The following is a 26,431-nucleotide window of genomic DNA, read 5'->3' as shown; positions in this document are numbered from 1 at the left end:
TTAATTGTGCCAGAAGCAGATCTGGCTATGCAAATGGGGAAGAGTTGCCAAGTTAATTTGATCCTGTGGATTTCACTTTTCCCTCCAAATTGTGTTTATCACATTCTGAAAAGGTGCATTGTTCCACTGTTTGTATGTGACAAAGGTTTAATTTTTTGATATACACACACACACAAAACATTTGACGTTTTACCTGAGTGGTATATTTTAACTAAAGGTCACTTAGGTCACACTGGAGGAGACAATTTGTATGACACACTCAAATGTGTCTGGAATTAATTTGGCAAACAATTGGCTTTGCCGGTTTACTTACAGTTGACAGGGAAATGATTGACAGAAACGTAATCCAATTAAAAGAACACATGCGATTTAGGAACCGGAAAATCATATACGACCATCCAATAGGAACGCGGCATACATAAAAGGGGTTGGTCTAGAATCCTCCGCGGACGAATAGGATTGCGAGTTTTACGCCCGCAGTGATACTTGACTCCGCCCCCGGCTTCCATTTCTGAACTGAAGGGACGCCGCCGCTCTCGCGTAGAGTCCTCGCCTTTTTTATACACTCGTTTAAGTAAATAAACTAGGTTCTCTGTCGTAAATTAGGACCACTGCTCAAAGGAAGTGAGTGAAACAGCAGTTCTTGTTTATCGTGCTATGCTGTTTGAGCAGTGGCTGGAACTGTAGCTAGCATTTTTATTCCCCATTTTAACTTTTTCTAAGCGGCGTGTTTTCCGCCGTTTTTTTTTCTTTCCGCCGCCCCGCTCACTCCAGCCCCGTGCGCGTGAGTAGCGGCCTGTGCGTTGGTTTGGCCACGAGGCTTGTCGGTACAGCTGGAACAGGGCGATGGCGGAGTTCGGTAACGGACTGGCGGAGGAATCCCTACTAGATTCAGACCCCGGACATCCCGAGCTGGAAGACCCCGGCGTCGGTGACGAAGAACCGGGATTAGAAGACGGAGAGGCCGCGATCGAGGACCCGGTGAGTGAAGGGCATTGTTAGAGCCGCGCGCGGCCACACGTGCGCCGGGGTCCGGTGCGGGTTTAACGGACACGTTGGCCGGAGCGGGCACGGGTCTGTTGTTCTCCCCGCGGGTGTGTGGTCGCACGCCGGGCAGCGGTGCAGCGGTACGTCCCCGCTGCCTGCAGCTCGACATCAAACCCGCCATTGTGGTTCACGCAGTGCAGTAGAAATGGGTGGTGACATGCGTGGTGGCAGCAGCCATCTTGGCGCAACAGCGGCGCCAGTTTCTCTGCGCCAGGGAGCAGCTCGAGCTGTTGGGGGGGAAATCCTCGTCTCCAAAAAAAAAAAAAAAAAAAAAAAAAAAAATGCGAGACGGAGATACGGGAGACAGTCGGGGGGACGAGGGTAGGACAGGCCGCCGCCGCCATTAGCCGCTGTGCGAGTCCACTGCTCGAGGAGGCGACCTGCTTTACGGTAACGACATCTTTTATTCGCTTTACCGGCTCCATTACGCGGGCCATGCGCCGGTGTGTGCACATGTAGAGCACCGGGGAGGAGGAGGCTAACATTAGCTTCAGCATCAAGTGCTGCATTTAAAAACGACCAGAGGACACGTCGACCGTGATCACGGGTCTCTGGATCCGACACACTGACCCCGTTATAACGGCTCGGTGGAGGGGACAGACGTGCAGCTGATCATCTTAATTAACGATGGGACATGGGGGGGGGGGGGTCAGCGTTAGTCGGCCTCATTTTCATCTCCCTGCACCTGCTCGTGCATATTCACTGCTCGTGTCTGCAGCAGGTCCAGAGGTTTGAGGCTGCACGAGCCCCACTGTCGCGCGGCAGTACAACGCAGAAGCAGGGGGTTGCGGTATTTGAGGGGCTGGGTTTGCATCCTTTCAATGTTTTGCTGGAGCAAGAAAGAATGAGAGAAGGGAGGGTGGAAAGACCATGCACTGAATATGCGACAAAAAAAATAGCAGCCAAATGTGTCATTGTTGGGTGTTTTTTTTTTTTTTTTTTTTTTTTTATTTAAACAATCTTGCTTGTGAACGTTGATTACTTACTCTTCCATGATCGCGACATACCCAATGGTCGTGTGGCTGAAAGGTTGGAGGGCTGAGTAATGATGGTGCCATTATAATCAAATGCAGTATCTGTGCAGTCACCCCTCCTCTGGTTTCGAGGACCTGGTTTTAATATGGGTGTCTGTGTCACTGCACCCAGTTGTACAAAGAGCCTTTACATTACAAATCCTGCCAGCACAGGCACCAGCCCTGGATGGAGCTGGAATGACTCCCACTGTGCTGCAGTGCACCACTGTCAGACAGGAGGGTCCGCTCCCACGTGAGGGCACAGCTACCTCTCTGTTCACTTTATAAAATAATACATTTTCTGGCAACTTCGTTCGTCAGACCTGATCATCGTCACAACCCCAAATACATTAACAGTTGTGTTTCCAAAAAGGCTCTTTATTGATTTTTCAGCTGTAGTAGAGCTGCAGCAAAATCAATTTTCCTATTTAATAATGTACAAATTATTTATCGATATGTTCAGTGTCAAAATATATTTAGAGCAAATGCATATCATCAGTTGCATGAGCCCATAGTCATGTCGGCCCGAAAAAAATGAGAAATAAGCACGTTCCAATTTTGAGGTACGGGTGTCTGTACGTGGTAAATAACTTAATTAATGTCTTGCAATTCGTATTTACCACCTGTGTTTACAAAAATGTTAACGCGTCATTTGGATTCTTTGTATCCGTATAATGTTGTTTCTGAACATTTGCTTTATATTCATTGAGAAGTGACAGGTACCTTGAAAACTGAGCATGCCATGCTGATGCATCAATGGTGTTTGCCCATTATGTATTTGAATGCCACTCAAGCATATCATGCCCTGATGAGAAAAATGTTTTAAATGGCTTTACGCTCAACTTTCAAGTTGTAGGCGGCAGCTACTGCCAAATTTAGACGGTATAGTAGATACCACTGTGTAAAGATGTGGGGGGATGAGTGGCTACAACGAAGGTTCAGGACCAGTCAGACATTTTTAGGTGGAAGTAGTCCCAATGTGTGTGTTTTTTCTTTTGGGCAGAAACAACACACACCCATGCTCTTTAGATTGTAGTCATGTTATGACGGCACCACCACAGATTCATCATCTCTTTGCTACCCTGCCGTCTTCCTGGTATTGGTAAAGGGGTGTTATGGTCATATTTGTTAATGATTACATTTCATGGTTAGTTTTATTAGGTGGTCAGCGTTCTAGCGTAGCATAACCGTCATCCACATCATGTGATTAAGGCATTTGTGATAAATGTTTCAGTGAGTTGTATTATGCTCTTGATGGACTAAATGTTCTAATAATTTCTCTGTTGCAGGAGCTGGAGGCAATCAAAGCCCGGGTCAGAGAGATGGAGGAAGAGGCAGAGAAGCTGAAGGAGCTCCAGAACGAGGTGGAGAAACAGATGAATCTCAGCCCCCCACCAGGTGCGTTTGTGTGTTGTTTTATGCGGTGGAACCTCTTGTTTCTCCCTGTCCGTCCACATTACCCATCTCTCCCTTTGCTGTCATATCCGCTAATGAATCATAATAATCCTCAAATATTCGGATCCTCAGCTTTGTGCCTTCTTAAAAAAACAAAAACTAATTTAATATCAAGATGTAAATAAAAACTTACCCTTACCACATTCATCCAGTGACCTCAAACTAAAACGTTGATTATTAAAATGTAAATTAAAATACGAGTTTAGAACAGTACTTCATTATTAGTGTAGTGAAGGGAATTATTAGAAAATCCTCCACATGTCCCTATCAATACCAAGTCCTTATGTTAATGTGTGAAGAAAAGAAAGCCACCTTTTTGAAGTTAGTTCAAGATTAGAATAAGCCATCTAACTCTATAGTTTGGGCATGAGCTATTTTGATACTGGATCTTTGTTTTATGGCTGTACAATTTATTGATACAATAATAGCGTATTAATAGCAGCGTGCTATGGGAAGGGTAATTTCAGACTTATGAATTAATAAAAGGTATACTACTTAATGCTAAACCTCGAATGAGTTTGTATTTATTATAGGAATGACAATACCACACAAATACAAGATGTAGAGAATGAAGGATGAAAGTGTTGAAATGCATAACAATTTCAGGGCCCCTGAATAGCCTACTGTTCAATCTAAGGAGCCTGATTTGACCGTCAAAGTTGAATTGTCACAGTGGCGGTAAAATGTGGTTAATAAACAAAGGGCAACTATATTCTAGCTATTTGTTTTTGTTTTTTTAGGTCTTAATTTACATACAAATGCTCCCCGATAGTTCATGATAAAGACCAATTTGGTATGCATATCAGCCTATTTATAATACCGTACATAAAAATGTGAAAATAACTGTGCCTTCACTCAATCTTTATTATAATGCATGAATAAATCACCACGTAGACAGTGTTGAACCATCCAGTTTTGCCTCACCTTTGGCACAGTATCTTGGCGATAACAAGCGACTGTTTCAAAATCAATACTTTAGGTAATCAGAGCACTCGCATGTAGCATTATCAGAGCGCAGAATATATATTCTGTGGCAACAGCACAGAAAAGGAATAAGGACTGCGAGTTCCATCTACAGCTACGAAAAGCAGGCCGACTGAAACCGTGTCTCCCTAATGCCTCACGTGTATCTCGGCCAATCATTTTGTTGTCTTTTCTGTTTTCTACTAAGTTGGGGACACCCTGAAATTAGTTGCTTATTTAAATGTGTTTTCTGCCTCTCTACCCTGTGCAGTCGGTCCCGTCATCATGTCCATCGAGGAAAAGATGGAAGCGGATGGCAGATCTATTTATGTCGGAAACGTGAGTGATTGTCTTGTATAGATTCAATTTGGCCCACATTCTCTCTTGTTGCAACTTTTGAGGTGATGTCACAGAAAATTATCATATAATTTAAGAACCGGTTCAACACAGAATCGTTAAGTTCCTATAAATTTCACCCCCTTAGCCTTTTTGCAATGTTTTATTGTTTATAAAGTTTATAGTGGATGGGTTTTTCTTTTCCTTGTTTTGAGTCTGGACTCGAATCAGCTTTTTGCATCTGGACTCTGCTGTTTTCCCCCATTTTTCTACCACAAAAGCTCTGTGAACTAACATGGTAACGGTGGAGGAAAAGCAAATTTCAAGTCTTCAAAACATGCTTGATTTAGGTCGTTGTTACTCCAGGACTGTGATATTAAAGTTGCTTTACATAACACATATCATACTTTAGCCGTTATCTTTGGGTTGTGGTCTTTCTGTAAAATGAGACCCAAAGTGCATTTGTTTAAGTACAGCTTATTATGACAGAATTAAAGCTGTGCCATATTCTTCCTACATTTTTATTTTTGATTTAACTTTACTGAACCCAAAGGATAGTCAGTTTTCGCTCACTATTGTATTAATACTTTAAAAACAATGACTGTATTTTATATTTGGGCTTGATTAAAAGCAATTTTTAGAAAGATTTTTATTCATTTTATCAAATATGTTTGACCTAGCTGAGTGTTATATCTTAAATACACCTACTGTGATTTCATGATGAATTCTGGATGTCATACTTTTTATCCTGTGTTTTAGGTGGACTACGGCGCCACGGCAGAAGAGCTTGAAGCTCACTTTCATGGCTGTGGTTCAGTAAACAGAGTCACCATCCTATGTGACAAATACACAGGGCATCCCAAAGGGTGAGACACCGTCATGATACTGTATCTTTTTACTATGCAGTGGATGAATCAGTAAATACACCAAAGTCAGGCTTTTGGCAGAGAAATCAAACAGTGGGCTGATAGATTTTTTATTAAGCATCACTATAAATGAAGTGTCACTTAAGCTGGATGGGTTAATGTGATCGCTTTTGGGGAAAAAGCAATAAACCTGAATGGTTGAGTGGGACTTTGAGTTCTGGTTTCACTTTTCCTGTGTTTAATCATAATGACAATTAAAAAGCAAACAAAAAGTTGTATCCATTGCTGTCAGCTGACTTTTAGCTTTAAACAAATGGAATAGATTTCCTTTACCATTTTATAATTTTGCAATCCTCTTTGAAATACATCAGCGTTATGTTCCATCAAGATACTGGTGCCGTCAAGCTCTACAAGTTGCTGCTTTCTCTTTGCGCTTGAGACCATCTGTAGTTATGTGGTAGAAATGTATTAGACGTGAAGGAATGTGTGCTTTGTGTATTATTCTGAGTCAGTATCCTAAAGGGCCTCTGACTCCTTCATGCATGGCCTGCTTAATGTGAGGAGGTTCTGGGTGTCCGGAGGTGTAGATAAGATGAAGACCTGGGAAATGTTCCAACTCTCATGAAATGAAGATGAAGAAATGGTCTTCATCATGCGCACATTTTCTTCCTCCCATATCTCCCCCTCCCTGATTGAGTGATTATACAAGAATCTGGGTCCCATATTAAGCTAAGTAAAATGTAATAAGAGTTTTTGGTATGACTGCGTCCGTGCACTCATGCTGCACCAAGATCTCTGGTGTCAGATTATTGTTGTTAGGACAACTTATTACACCATGTTAATTTGTTTCTACTATTCTACTATAAGTGAAGCTTGCGTTTTTCACATCAAGGGGATTGATTTTTTTATTTATTTTTTCAGGTTTGCCTATATTGAGTTTGCAGACAAAGAGTCTGTTAGGACAGCCATGGCATTGGATGAGTCCCTTTTCAGAGGAAGGCAGATAAAGGTAAGCTATTTTTAAATATCAACATTTTATTCATACACCTGAGATGTTCCCACATTGAGATTTTCAGCAGTTTTAGGTCAGAATGACAGGAAACGTGAGACCGTTGTCTCAAAAAGATCCCTTTTGATCAGAAACTGTGGCTTCATCATTTTGAACTTGTTTAAAAGTGGTTCATTTACAAAATGACCTGAGTGAAACCATAATCAGTGTTTACTGCAACAAAACAGTTGCAGAATAAGCATTATTGGCTAAATCTTTTTATAGTCTTAATCTTTTCCATACCAGTACCAATTCTGATATCTTAAATTGCTTATCGGCCAATTTAAAATATTAGTGTTTAAAAACAAACAAATTAAACCAGTCATAATTCCTTCTCTAATATCTATTCTATATTGCTGTGAAAACATCTCCGGCAAATAACTGGATTTATTAAAGTTTATTTGCGAAAAAACATAATTTTGCAATATTACATTTGAGCACATCATGATAAAGTTATGATTTGCCCTCCCCCAATACTATTTTTTATTTTTTTTACTGAATGGAGCATCATCGTTTAACTCAATGGAAGTAGGACTGTGCAGCCAACAGGTTACTTACTGTTCATGTTATCTCTTATGCTTCTGATTTGAACAGATTTGTTGTTCACAATGTAGCATCATCAGGGAAAAAATAGGATGCACGAGAAATTTTAACCACAGGTGTGTAGTAATGGTTTACACATGTGTAGTGGCCGTCGAATATCAAGTGATAATTGTAGTTGTTGTTGTTGTTGTTGTTGTTCCTGTGTGGCGTAAATGAGTTGATAAATGATATGACAAACATTGATATGGGATCTATGCATAGACTCACTTACCCTCAGATACCCAATCCAGCATTTTTTGTTGAAACTAAGAATTCAAGCAGTTTCCTTTTTCATTCTGAAAAAATGAAAGTTTAGAGGAGATCAACGAGATGAATGAATAGATGGATGTTAGTTTATGTAACTGTCCCTTGCTTGATTGTCCCTCTTCAGGTGGGCGCTAAGAGAACAAACAGACCAGGCATCAGCACCACAGACCGCGGCTTTCCACGGGCTCGGTTCCGGTCACGGGGGGGAGGAAACTTCTCATCGCGTGCACGCTACTACAGTGGCTACACACCACCCAGGGGCAGAGGACGGGCCTTCAGGTGAGCTGATGCTGAGACGCATGACTTCTAACACCATGGGGGACCACTGCACCTGCATGCATTGCACCTCACTCAGTGTTTGTTTTGAAAGGAAATGACAGGACAAACAAGGCAGACTGTCATGACCCACCACAAGTAGCAGCTGTTCTAACAGATTTACATTGACCTGTGATGATGATTAATGTGTTTGTTGTACAGATGATGGATTTAGCTAAGGAGAAAACAAGGCTTGGACTGTTGATAAAGTATTTCACAAAATGTTAGAAAATGGCCCGTTGTCTTCAGATAAAGTCAGGGTTAATTGTGTGTATTTAACACACAAAGAACAGGACAAGGAAGCTAATGTCCAGTTACACGACTTGCTGATCATCTCAATTTAATATGGTTGATAGGTAAACAATGGGATGGGGTTTCTAATAATATATTGCTTTTGCACTTTAAGACTTAAATGGGCAGGATAGGGTGGTTTAAGAGTCTGAACAATCTGATTGAAGAATACGAGGTTAAATTATTATTTTAGTAAATTTGTATATTAATATGCAGTGTTAATATTTCAGCCAATCCCTGAAATGTTGACTATAAACAAGTCTAACATAAATCATATTTAATTATGCTATTGGCTTTGATCGTGGTTACAGATTATATTAGAGACATTAATAGAAACACTGGTAGACGCCACTCCAACATGCTGTGTGGTCAGGTTACAAATCACATCACGCCAGTTGTTGGAATGAGGGACTCCTTGCATGCCTCCCCACATAAAACCATTTAAATAGAAGCAAACCGACTCGGTGCACAACCGTTTGTTAAACAGGCAGTACATGAATTCTGCATTAGTTTGAAACATGTTTGGATCAATGCTAATGCAATGCCCTGCATCATAACAACAGAAAAGTACTGGTGATATATCGCAGTGGGAAGTGCAAACCATTTAGCATAACTTAACGATTTGTGCAGTGTGACCATCGGGACAGTGACCTGAGGTTGCCTCACTCTACTGTGGAAAATTACATTTAATACGCCATTCAATCAATTCAAAGTGGCATTACTGTGATCCATATTGAACAACAGAATAAGCCTAGTGTTGATCATTGTTGTGCACTGGGATTCTGACGGCTTTCTACATACACTGTTTTGATGGGCTTTAATTCAGAGCTCTGCAGTGGGGCCCTGTGAGTCTTTCGTAGTCTAGTTTCTACTGCAACGCCACTGCAAATTTAAAAATGTTCACAGTAAGTGATTTTAAAACACTTGGCTGTTAACTATCAACTAGGGCTGCACAGTTTCTTTTAAATATGATACATAAACACAACATACAACAAAGACGACATACATCTGAACACATATTTATAACAACAAGTTTACTGTCCCTTTCATATAAACTATGGTTAGCCCCTGATGGCAGTGAGAAATTAAGGCTACAAAGAATCTCACTGGTAACTCCATATAAGCCTTGTTTAGCAATCTTTTTTTTTTTTTTTTTTTTTTTAAGAGTCAAAATGAAGGTGTGGTGCCAAACACATTGATCTGCATGCCAACTTGCCCACATATGCACTGAGCTTTGAGACTGAGAGATTCTGATTGATCATCCCTGAAAAGCATCTGGAACCTTAAGTCCTTGGCTTTGCTTTTAATACTTAATGTTCAACAAAGAACATTTTCCATAGGAAAGATGCTGCAGCAGTTATTTTGATAAAGAGCCTAGAAACCCTCATACAGAGGCCTTTATTTTAGCGATTAAACAGTCTGCCAAGTTCTTCTGACAGGCTCCTATTTAGTCCATTTTAGCTTTTGTACTTGTCGTTTCATTTTTGCCCTTGCTCTTACGCTCAAGTATTTGTGCAATGAATTCCCTTTTCAGCAAGGCTGCTTTTTAAATATCTACAAGGAAGGGTTACACATCTATTCATTCCTTTGTGTGAGAAAGTGTCTGAACCTCAAGGTCAGAATCTCTCTAATCTCTCTGCGCACTTACCCCAGCCACTCCCACACATACCAAGAAACCCTAACCCTGCCAGTTTACTCACTGGGATTTGGCCAGGCTGCAGGACAAGGCACACAAAGACTAGGAGAAAAGCTAAGGGGTTGTCGCTATTAAATCAAGTCTCCAGAAGCTGAAAGTACTGTTAGTAATGTATAATTGGTAGCTTGAAAACCACACCCATGATTTGCATTTTACTTTAAAGGCTTCAAGTTGTTGGTTTACAAGCTAAGACTTGCTGTGAGCGTTGAACTTTTAAGTTCTGTCTGAGTGATTTGCATTAAGTTGAAAATAATTAAAGTAAGGGTTGACATCCATCAGAATAGCAAAAAAAAATAAAAAAAAATGGCTGTGCATTAAAAACTGTTGCCAAAATTCTAGTTTTAAGGTCTGTCTTTTGCAGGCAGTGAGGTTGAAACAAGTTTTTCTGGGGTCATGAAATGATTTTTGTTTCTGCCAATAGTGATTTGGCTGTAATAACTGCACCTGTTATTATAGAAAACGTCCTCTAGAGTATAACTGATTCCCACATAGTGTATCTTTGCATCATGTTACAGCATTAGAGGGCTGCAGGGAGGACGTAGTTTTGTAGGCCGATCCCAACGTTGTCATCGCACTGGTTCCCTCGACAAAACGCCAATAGGATTTTTCCATAGGATTCTGGATTATTTCAGAAAATACACAGTGGCAAACACAAGTTTATGGTACTGACACTTTTTGTTTAGCAAGATAATCTTCACAAATGACCACTTTGATAATTATTTGAAGCATTCATGTGATCTGCATAAATTGAAGCTTTTTATTTTTAGTATATTTTTTTTATTGTGCAGAAAAGTGAGTACAAAACAAGTACATGAACACCTATAGGACATTATACAAAGTAAGACGGGGACAAAAACAAAGGGGGCATAAGCATAAGTTGAAGCTAATGCTGGGATATAGAAAACTACGCCACAGTGGCATGAGTACACACAACGAGGCTGCAAAGGCCGTCTAGTCGTCATGACGTCCCTTCGCGGTTTCATTTAGGAACTTGTTAAGACATCTAAAAGCTTCAAAATTCCCAAAAGGGGATATCTACTGACGTATTTGATATTGTAGAACAAAATGTTCAAATCTCTTAAGCCTTCCTTAACCACACACATTATTTTAGGCATTTAACTAAAACCTCATTGACCTTGGAGAAGAGGGAACTGAAAGTGAGAAATGCTCGCTCTGTTCTGGGGTTAAGGACTCATTCCTGCAGCACTCAACAGCATGCACAGAGTTGAGTCCACTTAAATGGCCTTGATCACCTCTTGCAGAGGAGAGCAGTCTGGTTGCTACATTAGGGATTCATCACTGGTCGTCTTAAGTCTGTGTTGCAGTTAAACTGAATTAAGCTCAGATGTAAACTAAGTTACTCTTTTCACTTGTGCCTTGTCGTGTCTTTGGAACACATCCATTGTGAAGAAAAACACAAAATCTTTGCATTGAACCATTGTGTGCTTGGGAAGATTTTACAGTTCTTGGCTGTGGTCATGCAGTTCTAGTCCAAAAGATATGTTTCATTAAAGTATCAAAGTGTTGCTTTGCCACAGCAAGTGTTTTTTTTTTTTTTTTTTTTGCTGGCTAAGGTAGAACGTTGGATGCCAGGATTTAATTGAATTAAAGGACTACATAGCAAAATAGTGGTATTTGTCTAGCACCTGAAATCCTTGCAACCTGACTGAGAACAAAGATTAATTCATGTTTACATGCTCTTAAAAAAATTGGTGCCTGGCTACAAAAAGTGTTTTCTTAGTTACTGTATCCGTTAATATCATTTTGTCATCTTCCCAAGTTGCCATGGTGAAAAGCCAAGATTTTGATGTGAGCCAGAAGACATACTGTACTCATTACATTTTTGGTGCTTATTTAGAGTGTATGTCTTTGCATGTACATAACCCCCCCACCCCCACCCCCCCTACACACACAAACATACTCCAACCCAGATTCACCTTTACAGCGTTCACTCCCAGAAACGAGGGTTCATTACTGCAGCCTGACTTCAGCATCTAGCCGGACAACCACTGGCTTCAGTCCCAGTGTGACATATTTTTTTTTTGTGTTTGTTGTTGCCACTGAATGATTGTGTTTTGTGAGAAAGAGCAGATGATGTGTGGATGGTTTTGCTGCTGCCTGGCTTTTGTGTGTATGTGTCAGGCAGTGTTTTGAGTGTCTAATAATGGTGCAGTTGTTCTGTTCCCCCAAAGTGTGTGTGTGTGTGTGTGTGTGTGTGTGTGTGTGTGTGTGTGTGTGTGTATGTACGTGCACTGTGTCTTGCTGGGGGTATATGTGTGGTGCTGTTTGTCCTCAAGGTCTTTCCCCCACAGTGACCCCAGAGGCGGCTTTCGCAGAGAGACAGAGAGAGAGAAAGAGGGAGAGAGAGTGCCTTTGCTGTCCCCTCACACTCAAACACAAATCCTTATTCCAACATCTGGAAATTAAACACTTTTCCTCTCTTGACAAGCTGCTTTCAGCTTCTTTCAGCACTGTAGTCTATTCTTCCAGATTGATTTGTTGTAACGCAACACCTTGTGAGCTCCAAGGCCCAATACCGTTAAGATGGTATGTCGATTTAGTGATTGTGAACACCGTCCTAAACATTCTGTCATTCGTTTTGAAATACATAAATATATATTTTTTTCCCCCTTCAGTTTGCAGACCCTTTCTCTGGCCACAATTACACACGTATATCTATATATATTTTATTACACCAGGAAATTGGTGTCAGTCTTCTTAAGCCAACCAGAAAAAAAACTCACCCTCTTTTTCTCTCTCTTTTCCAGGGGCCGAGGGCGAACAACATCGTGGTATTCCCCTTACTAAACACCCCCACCCCCCCCTCCCTATCCAACATTCCCTTACTATCAACCCTCTCCCCTCTCTTTCCATTTATAAAAAACACACACACACTATGATAAAGTCCTCCCCTTCCCCAACAATAAAAGAAGAGAATCCCAGAAGAGAGAAAAAACAAAAAACAAAGAAAAAAAAAAAAAAAAAAAAAAAAAAAAAAAAAAAAACCTCTCCTGGACAGAGAGACTGACTGGCCGCAGTGTGCGATTGTGTGTGAGCGTGCGTGTTGCGGAGGTTGATGCGGTCGCCCCTGGTAAGGTATCAGTTGGCCATTGGGGAAGGAATAAGGTGGCTGATTTCTTTGTTTTTTGTTGGTTTTGAGGGGTGGGGACGGGTGGGGGCAGGGTTGGGAATGTAAGAGAAGATGGTGGTATCTCAGGCTGCAGATGTGTCTCCTTTGGTCTGGCTGTGACTTCCTGCTTTCACACCATCACCAACACAGCCCACCCACTCACCCTCCACCACCACCACCACCACCACCACCACCAAAACAAGAAAAAAAAAAAAAAAAAAAAAAAGAAAAGAGAAAAAAAAAAACGTGGGTGGAAACGGCAACAAGAAAATATACTGTTTATTTTTGTTTTAATGTACCGTACATATGTGAAACTTCCACTAGCCAGAGTATTTGTTGTGTTTTAAGTTTGTGGTTTGGAGTATATCATTACCTCCCCGACCCCTCCCTCAACCCCCCCCCTTTGTGTTTGCCATTCCCTGCCTCTCATCCCCCCCCCACCCTTGCTGCATTTTATAACTCATGCTTTTTCTCCCCCCCTCCTCCCACCCCTCTTTGGCTCATCACACCATGGATTGTTGTTCTGTGGACAGTGATGGACCTTCAGTGTTCAGTGGGATTGTACATGCATAGATTTTTTTTTCCCTTTTTTCTTTTTTTTTTTTCTCGTGGGCGGGGTTTCCTCCTGCTGCTCGTCCATACCCGTCACCTCCAACTCAGGCATGGCCACAGCTCGTTTTTATTCTTTTGCCAGACATCGATGTGTTTTTATTTTGTGCAACCCCTCCATCCCCCCCCCCCCCCCACCTGTTTTCCCCCTCCCTCCCTTCCCTCCCCTCTGTGCTCCTTGTCTCCTGTCTCTCCTCCTTCCCCTCCCCCGTCCTCTCTCTGTATATTAGACCACTTCTTGTCGTTTCAGGTTTCAAGACCAGTGGAGGCTGACGACCCCTCCCCAGGTGGCGCAGGCCCCCCAATGTCTCCGCAGCGTCTCTCTCTCTCTGCTCCCGCTATGCACACTCACCCCATCCTGTCCGTGTGGGGGTGGGGGGGGGGGGCAGGGCGACCACAGGCCCGCCGCGGGGGGCATTTACTACAACAGCAAACGCTGATGATGCTTTTAGTCCCTTTCACACTTCAACTCACACACACACACACACGCACAGACAGACAGACACACACACACCTGTTCAACACACAGCACAGCACACTGCAGTACACACAGAACTTAACAGGCAGCCAATCCAACACATGATTTATATACAGAGAACTGAAGCCAACATAGCTGAGTGGCAGGAAGGCAAGTTTTCGTGAGAGTGAGGAAGGCAGGACCAGAGACGAGGGTGTTTTTTGGGGTGTACAGTGCGGACCTTAATGCGCCCCCTTTCTCTGACTACGCGCAGTGCAGTCACGGCTTGTCTGAGGAAGGCTGATGAGCTAACGGCATTGATTAATTTAATAAACGGAGTGGGCCGGAGCTGTTATTTTAGGGAGGGGAAAGTAGGGGTGGGGTTTGTGTGGAGACCTTTTTTCTTTTTTCTTTTTTTTGAAAAGGGGGAGTGGGTTTGAACAAATGTTCTGCTTTTTTATTTTTATTTTTAACCCATGAGTCTGTATTAGGGGGGAAAAAAATAAAGATTGTGTAAAAATGAGACTGTCTGTGTGATTTTGTTTTGACTTGTAATTCTGGTCTGCTAAAGTGATGCTTTAATAGTATGCAAATGTATTGGTTCCCTAACAAGCAATTTAGGTTGGTTGGGGTTTGTCTCAAAATGAATCAAGTATCGGCTAAGTGTTTATTACTGACATCGCAGGCCAAACCTTAACTATTTTAATATTTAGTCCCAAGACAACTTCATACCGAGAGGTATACTTTAAGGTTTATTCTTAATTGTGCATTATTTGACATAAAGATCTAACTGCACACTCACTTAGGTTACTAGATAATGAAACACTTGTCCCTGTTTTCATTTTAAAGGAATGCATAATTAAAACATGTCAGTTGGCTGCTGCACCAGGATTGGATTAGGCCCTGAATCAGCGTCTGGCTGCTTCCAGTTATTGTGTTGGTCAAATTGAATGTGTTTCTTTTCCAATACTTGTAAATGTGTCCTTAAATGTCATCTGCTGCATATCCCCTCTACATTATCATGGTTATCTAGCATGGGGTTATTAGATGGCACAAGAAGTGGTTTGTCCTAATTGTCTGTTTGATATGGAGGCAATGTGACTGCCCTCTAATGGAGATAAATAACGTGACAAACAAATACAACAGTAAATGTTTATTTCACAAACTTAATGAAAAAAAAATCATACTGAAGTGGGGAATTAATAACTAGCACAACTGACTTAATGGAAAACACACTCCTCTGAAACAGAACTAAAGTGATGATGGCTGTTGGTAGGAAATCTTCTTTGTGTCATCATTGGTCTTCAATCAGTGGACATCAGGTTTATCTGTGCTTCTTAAAAGCTGCAGAGAAGGACATGGGTGATTATTAACATGAAACAGAATTAAAATGCAAATAAAATCACTTTTGCAGTTTCAAAGTTATGTTTGATTTTCTTTTTTTTAAATCACAGGACACCTTAACAATATTTTATGATCAATTGGTTCTAAAAAATAGTTTATGTAAACTGACAGAATTACAGAAATCCCAGTTTGAGAGTTACACTTAAAGCAGACTCAAGACAAAGTCCATTTTGGAAAAGTTCTCTGGAGTTCAAGTTCTTTGACCCTAATGTGTTTTATTTCAAAGGTATTAGTGCTGTCTGGTATATTTAAATGTCCTCACCTTTTCTTTTGGTTTTTTTCTTCATGATTTTCTTCTTTTTCTTGGGACGAGAGTTATCCCCATCCTGCACCATTAAAGAAAAAAAAAGTGTTAGTACCAGCAGTCAAATTAAGAATGTGATCTAAATAAAAACAAAGCACAATGCTCCCATTCATACTGGACGGAGATGAGCCTGTTAACTTCGTTTATGTGGCTTCACGTGTTGTCCAGCACAGAATCTAAACATAGCACATGGATTTAGCTGAATGAATTTTCCACTACTGTAAGCAACATGAGGTCGGCAAGCCATTAGTACTTTTTGTGACAGCGGAAAGTGAATAGTGACGGGAACCCAGAGTGGGATGGGATGCCAAATCTGAGTGGTCTTTAAGTGTAGCTGGTTACCAACAGCTCTGCCAGCACAGCACCAGACAACAAAGTCACCAAGATACACACACATATGAGCGCCTCAGGGTCAACACGCCAGACAGAGAGTTCTGTTGGACACTAATTATGTGCTGGTGGCAGCCAAAATTGAATAATAATATATAGGTCATTCAGCGTGTCCTGTTCTCTTCAGTTAAGAGTCGAAACTTCGTTAAAGCTGCTTTTCCTGAGACAAACTCCCACTAAAACCTTCTGAAGAGAGGGTTTATAAAGGACCAGACATTATGATTTTCGCTAACAGCAGTATTTCAATCTGCCGTAGCTCAGCGAGGGAGATATGACCCCCCCCTCTCTCTTGGGTCACAGGTTGGTGTAAAGATGTCACTGCCAGCTCACCTGCCCGCCCTCGCCGCCCGTCAGCGCTGAGATGTCACCGAAGTGTGTGATGCCGCTCAGCTGGCCGGACATGGACATCGCGCCTCTCTTTCTGCCGCTGTTCTGCCGCTGTGGCATGTTGAGACGCACCATCATTGACTCCTCATAGTTTTTCCTTTGAAGAAAACAAAGTTATTGTTGATGGAAACTAAAGTCAGTAAAACTTAACCCATGTAGCATTTGACATACTTCTTCATATCGCCGTCAAATATTCAAGTAACAGACAATCCCACTGTTATCACAACAGCCAGTCTCTACATGCTTTCATCCTGCATCTCATCCAATCATTTATCGGCCTCCTTGTGTCGACCTGATCAAACAAATTAAACAAGTAAACACCTGTGTAGCTCCTCACGGCTGTCCCGCTCGCTCTGGAAGTCTCGTCTGTCCCTGATCTCCTCTGGGGCGTCACTGTACTGCTGTCTCAGCTCCTGGATCACAGAGCTTCTGAGGGCAGCTCGCCGCTGGCGCTCAGACTGAGCCTTCTTCCTGTCTGCTTCTGTCATGTCACCGTCTGAGATGGGACACAAGTTGGGATGAGACTTGTTGGCCTTTATTTTGATGCACATGCTATATTATAACTGTACCAAATGAAGCATAGCAGCTGCTCAGCGATGTGACGCTCGCTTCACTCCAAACAGAGTGATTAACTTCCACAAAACTATTTTACCAAGGAAAAGTATAACCACTTTGATTAAATGACTAAAAGGTGGAGCTGATTCATGTTTTTATGACAAGCAATGACACAAGAGACGGTTTAAAAAGACAGTTGAAATTACCATAATGCACTGGGGCAATCTTTGGCGGTACATATTTCCTGCCACTAGAGTGGGCTGCTTTCTTCTCTGTTGTATTGTCAGCTTCATCTTCAGACTCCTCAGATTCACTCAACTGGTTGATTAAGCAAAGAAATAAAGTCAGTCAGACAGTTACATTACTATACAGTATTTAATAAGAAATTTAGAAAGAATTACAGGTTGGTTTTTTCATCCCTAATTAATAAAATCAATGTTGACTGATTACATGTCTTAAAGCAATCAACAAGGTTCATTTATGATAAACTATACCATCCAAATGAAAATAGGGATTAAAATGACCGCAATATTTGGCTCTTACTTTGCTGATGAGATTCTCAGGATTAGGACGCAGCTGCAACGGGTCATTTTCAGCTGAAATCAAGAAAAGACATTGTTATACCATGAAGCCAGACACTTTCTTCTTTGTTGTTGGCTGAATTCATCGCAACAAACTAAAATAATAGGCTTACCTAAACTGCCGGTGACAGCTGTGCGCACCAGTTTATCAATCTGGTACTTAAGTTTGTGGTCTAGCGGTCGCATCTTCTCCAGGACCTAAAAACATGAGCAGAAAAGCAGTGACATGCTCCCTTAGCTGGATATGCAAGTATAAAAAAAGGTGTATTAATAGAGGCCTGTTTCTACAATCATCTCACTGTTCTGATTGTGACAAGTCTGTTCAAGGCTTCGCTGTCCTTTATTTGGCCTCCTTCTGTTTTGACGCTGATCAGGTGAGTGAGGTCTTGAAGGTAGAAGAGCAGCAGGTGATACCGAAGGTCCAAGAAAGACAAACCCTGCAGGGAGAGGAAGACAGGCAGAGAGTCACAAAGGGCTGTTTGTCAAGACCAGACTTGAGAAACGGTTCCTTAGTTTGTTACTGTGTATGAAGATGACAGCTACACATGCCAAAAATCTAAAGTGAAAATTCTCGATTTTTTTTCCTCCAAAACTTAAAAGGCATGAAGTGAACCTGTTGTTAGTCCAGCCTTGAAGGTCCAGGATATTTAGTAACAGTCTCCACTCACCTCTGATGTCCTAAAAGCTCCATCTTTGACTTTTGTTATCAGATCACGGACGTGACCTGTAACAGAGGCAACCTAAAGAGAAAAGCCACATTGGTTCAGCTGTAGATATTGTATAGCTAACGTAAGCTTTATGCGATATAAGTGAAATCATAATGGTGGAAGAGACACACGAGGCCAGTCAAAAAAATATATAGCACGATCATTATGATCAGACTTTTATTACTATTATTGTTACTATTATGTAACAATTAGATCTATCTGTGCTAATGAGTGTTTTCGTATAGTTTTAATCATTTCAAAAGGACTCGCCCTATCTCTACTGATAAACATTATGATTATAATGATGATACAGACACTGAGTTCTTACCTGTTCTGTGATATTCCTCAGCAGCTGTACAGCTGCAGGCAAATCCCTTTCAATCAAATCCTGTCAGAAAGTAAACAAGTCAGAAATACAATGCAAAACAGCATTTACTTACTGTAAAATGTGGATAATGTTGTAGACATGCTACTAAAAAGTAAGTTAGCTAGTGGCTAGCTGAAATCATTAAAAACAAAACAACTATCACCACTATCTTTTATCAATCCAAGGTACAACATGTAGTTTCAGAGTATACCTTAGACTGTCGAAATTGTCTATAACATATTATGCAGTGTAAGACGATAAAATAAATGTTTTAATAGCTCGCAGCTAGCGAAGCTCTACTCACGTTGTCAATAGGGGCAGCCATTTTGTTTCAATGTAGTCTACGGGGGCCGCAGAGGGACAGTAGTCACACAGCACTTGGTTTGCTTTTCTACACGATGCATTGATACAATATTAGTGCACAAACTGTAGCCCACTGTTACAGTGTTTCAAGTTAGGTAGTGAGTGTCAACAAAAGTGGAGTATGACCGAAAGCTATTCATTCATTTGTTCATTATCTAATTGGACCTCCTACTAAAAGTTACTGATAAACTTGTCCAATAATTTGTTTAAAAAACAAAACAAACTGTCAATATTATCAGCATTATATAGCATCAGCAACATTATCTATAGATGGGAGTCAATCCCTCTTCTTCTTTTTCTGTCTGTGTGCTCTCTTTGTTTCTTTCCTGTCATTTGTGAGTGTGTGAGTGTGCGTGCGTGAGTGTTCATGTGTGTGCGTGTGTGAGAGAGAGAGAGAGAGAGAGAGAGAGGAAGAAGTGATGTGAGATCAGACAGGTATCAAACTCCTGTCTCACTCCTCCTTTCAGACCATTTTCAGTTAAACTGTCAGAGGATCCTGAAGAATATTCAGAGAGTTTGTGAAGAGCTAAGTCATGGTAAGTCTGATCATAACTTTATAAGTGTGTGCCTGTTATGTTTTATGATTGTCCTGTCCTTTTATCAGGCCTTCTGTTAACTTTGGCTTCATCAAACAATTTCCTTTGTGATTAATTAATCTGCTGATTAATCATTTGGGCTGTAAACTGTCAGAAAGTAATGACAAATGCAGAACCACAACTCAGGTGTAGTTATATGAGCTTATTTTGTCTGACCATTAGTGGAAAACCTAAAGACCCGAAGTTTACTATCGAAGAAGAGAAATAAAACCAGCAAATTTCCACATTTGTGAAGCTCGAAACAATTTCTTTTTAATTTGTTTTTTGCTTGTTTACCTTAAGACATTAATTAAATGATTAACTAATAATAAAAAAAAAAATCAACTAATCAATTAATAATAAAAAATGTAATCTCTAATAAACTGTCTTTTAAAAACAGTATTCTTTACTTGTAAACGGTTTTTGCCCCAATGTTGCATCGCTCGAACATAACTTCTCAATTTTTCTTGTTATTTTCGTTTCCATTACGAGTCCTGAATCGTTATTTGAGTAATGTACTTCAAGTATCAAAAGTAAAAGTAAAAATACACACTGTACAGCATATTAAGGCCTTCCAGGATTTGAATTAGGTTATTATTTTTGATTATCATTACCAGGACAATATCATTTGCAGCCTTTTATTGTTGTAGTTGGTCAAATTGGTGCTAATTAGACCACATTATATGTGTTGTCAGGTGGTTTAATAGCTCAGCCTTTTATGTCTTGTGTTCTTGGTTTATTTATCTTCCCTGTGTATTACTCTTGTAGCTGTCAGAGTCGTCGCTGTTTGTATATTATACATGTGGTTCTTTGCTTCCTTAAAAATAAACAAATTTAAAAGAAAAAGCTCATGTTTTTCTGCTTCCTACTCCCTCCAGATGTCTGATTCCAGGGTGTCCTCAGTCATCCAGGAGTGGGCCAGCTCATACTCGGGGCAGGCCCACACCCTGAACCACAACACACCAAGCAGTCAGCTGGCTCAGATGGACATGGTACCGTACAGCCAGTCTCAGGGACTGGTGAGAGGGGGCAGCGATGACATGATGGGACTGTCTTACCTGCCTTACTCAACTTCCTGTCTCAACAACTCGAGCGCAGGAAGCACAAACCACCATCAGAGTCATGCAAACACTCAGCAGGTGTGTGTTAAAGTGTGTGAGATAGATTTTTCATGTGTGGATTATAAATAAATGAGTAAGTCTTAGACATTTTCTGAGTGGGAAAATCATCAAACACCACTCTTATCGTGCTTCCCCATAACGTAAACATACTTGTGTTTCTGACCTCCAGGACTTCTCCTCCTTCCTCCTGCCAAGTCTGCGGACCCCAGTAAACAAGAGGAGCATCAGCAAGGACAGCGCAGAGTACCGCCTGCGGCGCGAGAGGAACAACGTTGCAGTGAGAAAGAGCCGGGACAAGGCCCGCAGGAGAATTATGCTGACCCAGCAGAGGGCCATGCAGCTGCAGGAGGAAAACCAGAAGCTGCTGATGAGGATAGGGCAGCTGACACAGGAGCTGGACTCTCTCAAACACATCCTGTCACAGCGACACATCCAGGGATCTGACGACGGAGCAGCAGGGACGTCCAGTATCTAGAGCCACATTTGTACCTGGTTGTACACATTACATTCCCTATAAGTGTCTATAGGCCTCCTAATGGCTCCTGGTTGATTTTTCAAATTATCACCAAAAGGCTACTAAAGAAGTTAGGATGTAATGCCAGGTGTAAAAGGGCTCAGTTATAGTTTCGTATTGTAAAATTGTGAGCAGAGAGAGCATAACACCCTGGCAGGGCTGTAAATGCCATTGAGGTCACGGAGGTCATGTCCTCTGTCTTTTTTTCTGGGGTTTATTGCACATTTATATTCTACAGTTGACTTTCATAAAACACAGTAAACTGTTGCTATTGGTTGCTTTTCCTGTTGGGCTCTCTGTACTTTTACAGCTGCTTCGATTCAGTCTACATTGAAATACACACAAAAATTGCAGTCGTTTATTTAAAATAACAAACAATGGTTCTTCAATTTCACAAAGAAGTGAACAAAAGCGGCTTCTCATTTTTAGCAGACAATCAGGGTCTTTAGTTGGCTGAAATGACCATCGCTGGCAGATTTGATCAGTTGTAACTTGCCATGGGAACTTATTGCTACGTCTGTCTTGCAGTTGACTTTTCAAGGATTTCAGCTGCCTTTTTCTACACCCGCAAAACTCCTAAGATATATGTCACTACAGTCCCATCGTCAAACCTTAAAAATGTGGAAAAATCTAAAGCTTGACTCGTTGCTAAACTGGATCTGAAACTGCTGTTGGGAGGCAGGGATTTGGCTGATAGTCAATTTGGTTCCTGGCAGTGTGGATTAGGCTTTAAAACAGCATTTCATGGTGGTAAATAACAGACAATGTGCAGTATCAATTAACTGAATGAATAAAATGTTTTCAAAGATCCATATAACCTAATATTTTAGACTTCATTTTTGGTGTGTGGCTCAGAATTTTCTGAGTGAGGGGGAAATTCCTCACGGCCTCAGTGTTTCTGAAATAATGGCTACCGCCCTGCGCACTGGACCTTTGAATAATTGAACTAAGCAACAGAATACACAAGTAGGAAGACGTGTGGTGGGTTTGAATGTAGATGTAATTGTATTTTCCAAACTGTGAGTGACAAGACAGAAGAGTGCACAGAACCCTTAAGCGAGTTTGTGCATATCAAGATTTGTAAAACGACTATGTGAGATGGGAGAAGTTGTACCACAGCTCTTGAAATCCTCAATACTGCACTAATGTGCCCAGAAACCAAAAGTCCTGAAGGTTAAAAGGTGTATATACTTCAATATAGCAAATTCAAAATGAACTTTCCTAAAAGGTCCTGACTACAACATCTTCACATACATGCATAATCCTCAGGAGACCATTCTGTGCATTAGACAGATTTGTCTTTTGATTTAACAAACATTGCCCAATCATCGACACTTCTTGTCATTGTCAGATATGATTGTAAGTGTTGTTGCCCAACAAGGTTACACAACCACCTGTGGTTTGTAGGGGATTCAATGAAATCTAAGTGTATACTCTGTATATTAGTCTATCTTTTGTCACTAAATGAGTGTGGGATTACTTGAAATGATGTTGACGCAGATTTAAATAACATGTAATCTTGCCGTGTTGTGTTTTATTTTATTGTAATGTACTGTTAAAGCAATACTTTGTCACATATTTTCTTTAAATAAACAAATTATTACTTAAGCTTTGGTGAAACATCTTTTATCCTAACATATTTCTCACAGAAAATGGTGTGATATAACCCCAGTACTCTCATCCTGCGTCAGTGAACGTGGCATGCACCTGCCACATTATTTACCATAATTCTACCCACAGAAACGGACGTCATGCCATGGACCGTTGTGCACTAGCGGTTTCCCTTTGTGGGATGGGCAAGATTTCAACACAGTGGAGGACGGAGATGAGGAGCGTAGAGATAGTATCAGTGTTTCGGGCTGCCAGGGCCTTCCTGTGGCTGTGATGGTAGTGAAGGGACATAGAGATAGGAGACAAAGAGGAGGGGGCCGGGGCAACAAGCCAGACGTTTTCTTTCTTAAAAAAAAAAATCTTTGCCTGAAACAATAGTTATAGCCTTTGTTAAAATATTTAACACTGTAAAAACACTTTTAGATAACAATAAACAGTATGGGATTCCTTTGCATCTTGTTCCCAAGATCGAAGATCATACAACGTATTAGTCTTGGTGTGATATTCTAAATAAATAAAGCACACACTCACACTTTCCATGTAAAGCTTCTGGAAAAACAACTTGATACACCTCTTTTATACAAATTTGATACATTTTTACACAATGAAAACGTGTCATTTGTCTTTATTATAATTTATGACCAAAACTCAACACTTCCTGGATTAACTTTAAAGATAAAAGCAATTGAAAATTATATTAACGTCATTTTAGAGCTATACATGTTGTAAGTGACGTTAGTATTCAATTTTCAAACTCACTCAATTAACTGATTTCAAAATAACTACAACAATACTTCAATCAGCATGCACACTGTTAACTGTGCAGTTTGATTAATCTGACAGCAACTAAAACCAATCACATCCAGTCACTGAGGGCTGCATTAGATTTGATTACACAATACAGCTCTGCACAGACAATCAGTATCTGTAATATTACAAGCTGCAAACATGAGTGCTCAAAAGAACATACCTCGCTCCACTCGTACGAAAAAAGAAAATAAATTTGGCCTTATATAGGAAGACAGATCATAGAGAGAAGTTGGAGGGGGGTCGCATCATTTCAAGACTGGTAGAGTGGCTGAATATGAAAAGATGCATTACTGAATGACAGATAGGATACAAAATCAGCCAATATATATGTGTGTATGTGTGTGTATGGTATACAAATACATGCATGATGGGACTGGGAAATACCTTGATAAAGACTTGATTAAGACTTTTTACACTTATACTCGATTAATCCAAAACCACAAAGTATGAATTAAGTCATTGATTATAAATTGAATTGGACGTGTGAGCTATAGAAATGTATGTATGTATGTATGTATGTATGTATGTATGTATGTATGTATGTATGTATGTATGTATGTATGTATGTATGTATGTATGTATGTATGTATGTATGCAAGTACATGTATATACCTCTTTTTTGAGTTTTTTCTCTGTTGTTTGTTACTTATAATGGGCAAAATCAATGAAATAGTAATCAAACTTAGTTCCTTCTTAAAGACTTAAGCTCAATGCAAACATTTCAATTAAGTTTTGTGTAATTTGGGTAATGAACTTCTCATTAACGAACGTTCACAAAGCAGAGTGAAAGTGTGACACAGGCTTCTTACAGTCAAGTGTTGAGCGGCACACAAGAAGTCCCTGTGTGACCATGTCTGTTGAAATGTCCCGCAGCGTCGTGTGGGGCAATCTGTGGTCCCAGGACTGCAACATCTCCGCAGAGTGAAGAAAGACTGTATTTCACCTAATCCCTAGCAAGTTACTCAACAGTAGCCGACCATATGAACCCCACCACAGCCCCAGTGAAGCAGCTTTGAGCTTATAGCTCCTGTTCATTAAAGGTACTGTTATGGAGTTTAGGAGCTTTTTGGACTTTTGTCTCAAGAACAGATAATAATTGAATATATCAACCTACAAACAGCACAATATCTAGTCCAAATATGGGAAACATAAGCTTTTTACTTCTATTTCAGCACTTTCACACTCCACACATGTTCACAACAAGAGGCAGCCCAGTAAAACTCTGTGGTCAGATGCCTGCTTTTCTAATCTTCAGGTTCCAACCACACCTTCAAAAACCTTTCGGTGAGAGTTCAAACATAATCAATAAGAATGAATCTTGCAGTGATAGAGACTCTGTAGTGGTGTGGAGTGTTTTCCATGACTTGTTTGACTAATTGAGGGTGATTTATCTGCTTAAATGTGTATCACTTTTCATTTGTCATTTTTCGCAGGTAGTCATCTTAAGGATCCAACTTTCTGATACAATAAATAATTTACCACAAATGTTCATAAGCTGTAATAAATAGATGTTATCTTGGTATTTGGAGGGAAAGTGGCAGCCATCATGGCCATGCTATGTGAGTAGCACAAAAAACACAATTAAATACACAATGTATTTGTGATTTTCTTCTAAAAAAAAGTATTTTCTAAGGATTTATACGCTGGATTACGAGCAACATTTATATTTACAGCAATGTCTCTGTTGTCCGATAGAGCCAAAGACTTTCACTATTGGCTGCTGCAACACAAACTGCGTCAGTGCCATCGAGGGAAGTTTAGCAGTCATTACCAAACGGTTGGCTGAAACCAATTCTCATGTCTCTGTCCATAATATAGGATGTTAATACTGTACATCCTAGACCCAAGGTGTAATGTTTGTTAGGCTCAGTACTGATGTACTGGAATAAGAAAATAACATAAAAAAGACCCTGTAGTGCAGAATAAGTAGTGATGGCCCTGGCAAGCCTTATGCGTTTACATAGAAGATGGTAGAGGATTAAAAAATATGGCTAAAGATTAATAAGGGAACAATGTTTTCCATGCAGACAATATGTGACATTTCTTATCTATGATAATGACATTTTAATCATTGCATATTCATGAGAAAGAACAAGCAGCCACATATGAGCCTGGTCCATTTAGTGTTTTAGACCTGTGTCTCTTGTTGTGACCTCTGATTTATGGCTCCACCATGCGGCAGAAAACTACACGTAGGCCATCTGTAGAGATATTTAACACAAAACAGATGTCTCACTCTACCCTAGAATCGGTGTGCTTCTTCTGCTGTCCAAATACCAACACTTGGTTTGCTGTATATTTTTAGTTGCCTAGGATATTTTTGTGTGCGTCTGTAGCAAATACAGGCGTTCAAAAAATATATAGTTGAAAGCATTACAAAACATCAAATTTTCCCTTATAAAACGTACAATTGCTAATTTAATATGGATGTGGCTCCTGATTCATATTGATTCTTAGATATTGAGGTAAAGAAAAAAATGAAGGTTTATTAACACTTAAAGAAGTTTACCGAAGTCTTTGAAGCAAAAATAAAATGCTCAACCAACATAAAAATTGTGCAAAACCTAAAACAGCTTGTGGAGAATCAACAAGGCATGATCATACTGTAGGTAGAAGGCAAAGCAATTAGTTCCTTTGTGCAATTTAAGTTATAGCAAGACTTAAAGA

At 40.5% G+C, this 26,431-nt stretch overlaps 3 protein-coding genes across 3 annotated transcripts; 2 read left to right on the top strand and 1 right to left on the bottom strand.

Moving 5' to 3' along the window:
- Window positions 1–506: 506 nt before the first annotated feature.
- Window positions 507–14,598, top strand: pabpn1 (poly(A) binding protein, nuclear 1). The gene is given in 9 exon segments (XM_054623071.1): window positions 507–981; window positions 3,350–3,458; window positions 4,750–4,817; window positions 5,574–5,680; window positions 6,602–6,689; window positions 7,702–7,856; window positions 13,869–13,918; window positions 13,921–13,987; window positions 13,989–14,598. Coding segments are annotated over 9 exon segments (849 nt in total). The 5' UTR covers window positions 507–846; the 3' UTR covers window positions 14,059–14,598.
- A 624-nt stretch (window positions 14,599–15,222) lies between these two features.
- Window positions 15,223–19,164, bottom strand: ngdn (neuroguidin, EIF4E binding protein). Its single transcript, XM_054623139.1, has 11 exons — window positions 19,075–19,164; window positions 18,732–18,791; window positions 18,365–18,436; window positions 17,996–18,133; window positions 17,810–17,894; window positions 17,659–17,711; window positions 17,322–17,433; window positions 16,882–17,056; window positions 16,504–16,657; window positions 15,742–15,805; window positions 15,223–15,419 (listed from the first exon to the last, which is right to left on the bottom strand). The coding sequence occupies exons 1-11, from the start codon at window positions 19,093–19,095 to the stop codon at window positions 15,400–15,402; spliced, it is 954 nt and encodes a 317-aa protein (XP_054479114.1). The 5' UTR covers window positions 19,096–19,164; the 3' UTR covers window positions 15,223–15,399.
- A 384-nt stretch (window positions 19,165–19,548) lies between these two features.
- cebp1 (CCAAT/enhancer binding protein (C/EBP) 1) lies at window positions 19,549–22,940 on the top strand. Its single transcript, XM_054623217.1, has 3 exons — window positions 19,549–19,669; window positions 20,587–20,847; window positions 20,999–22,940. The coding sequence occupies exons 1-3, from the start codon at window positions 19,667–19,669 to the stop codon at window positions 21,302–21,304; spliced, it is 570 nt and encodes a 189-aa protein (XP_054479192.1). The 5' UTR covers window positions 19,549–19,666; the 3' UTR covers window positions 21,305–22,940.
- Window positions 22,941–26,431: the final 3,491 nt, after the last annotated feature.

This window comes from Anoplopoma fimbria, chromosome 21, assembly GCF_027596085.1.
Source record: "Anoplopoma fimbria isolate UVic2021 breed Golden Eagle Sablefish chromosome 21, Afim_UVic_2022, whole genome shotgun sequence".
Taxonomy (NCBI): domain Eukaryota; kingdom Metazoa; phylum Chordata; class Actinopteri; order Perciformes; family Anoplopomatidae; genus Anoplopoma; species Anoplopoma fimbria.
The sequence above is the reverse complement of the archived record's forward strand: the minus strand, read 5'-3'. Positions and strand labels throughout refer to the sequence as shown.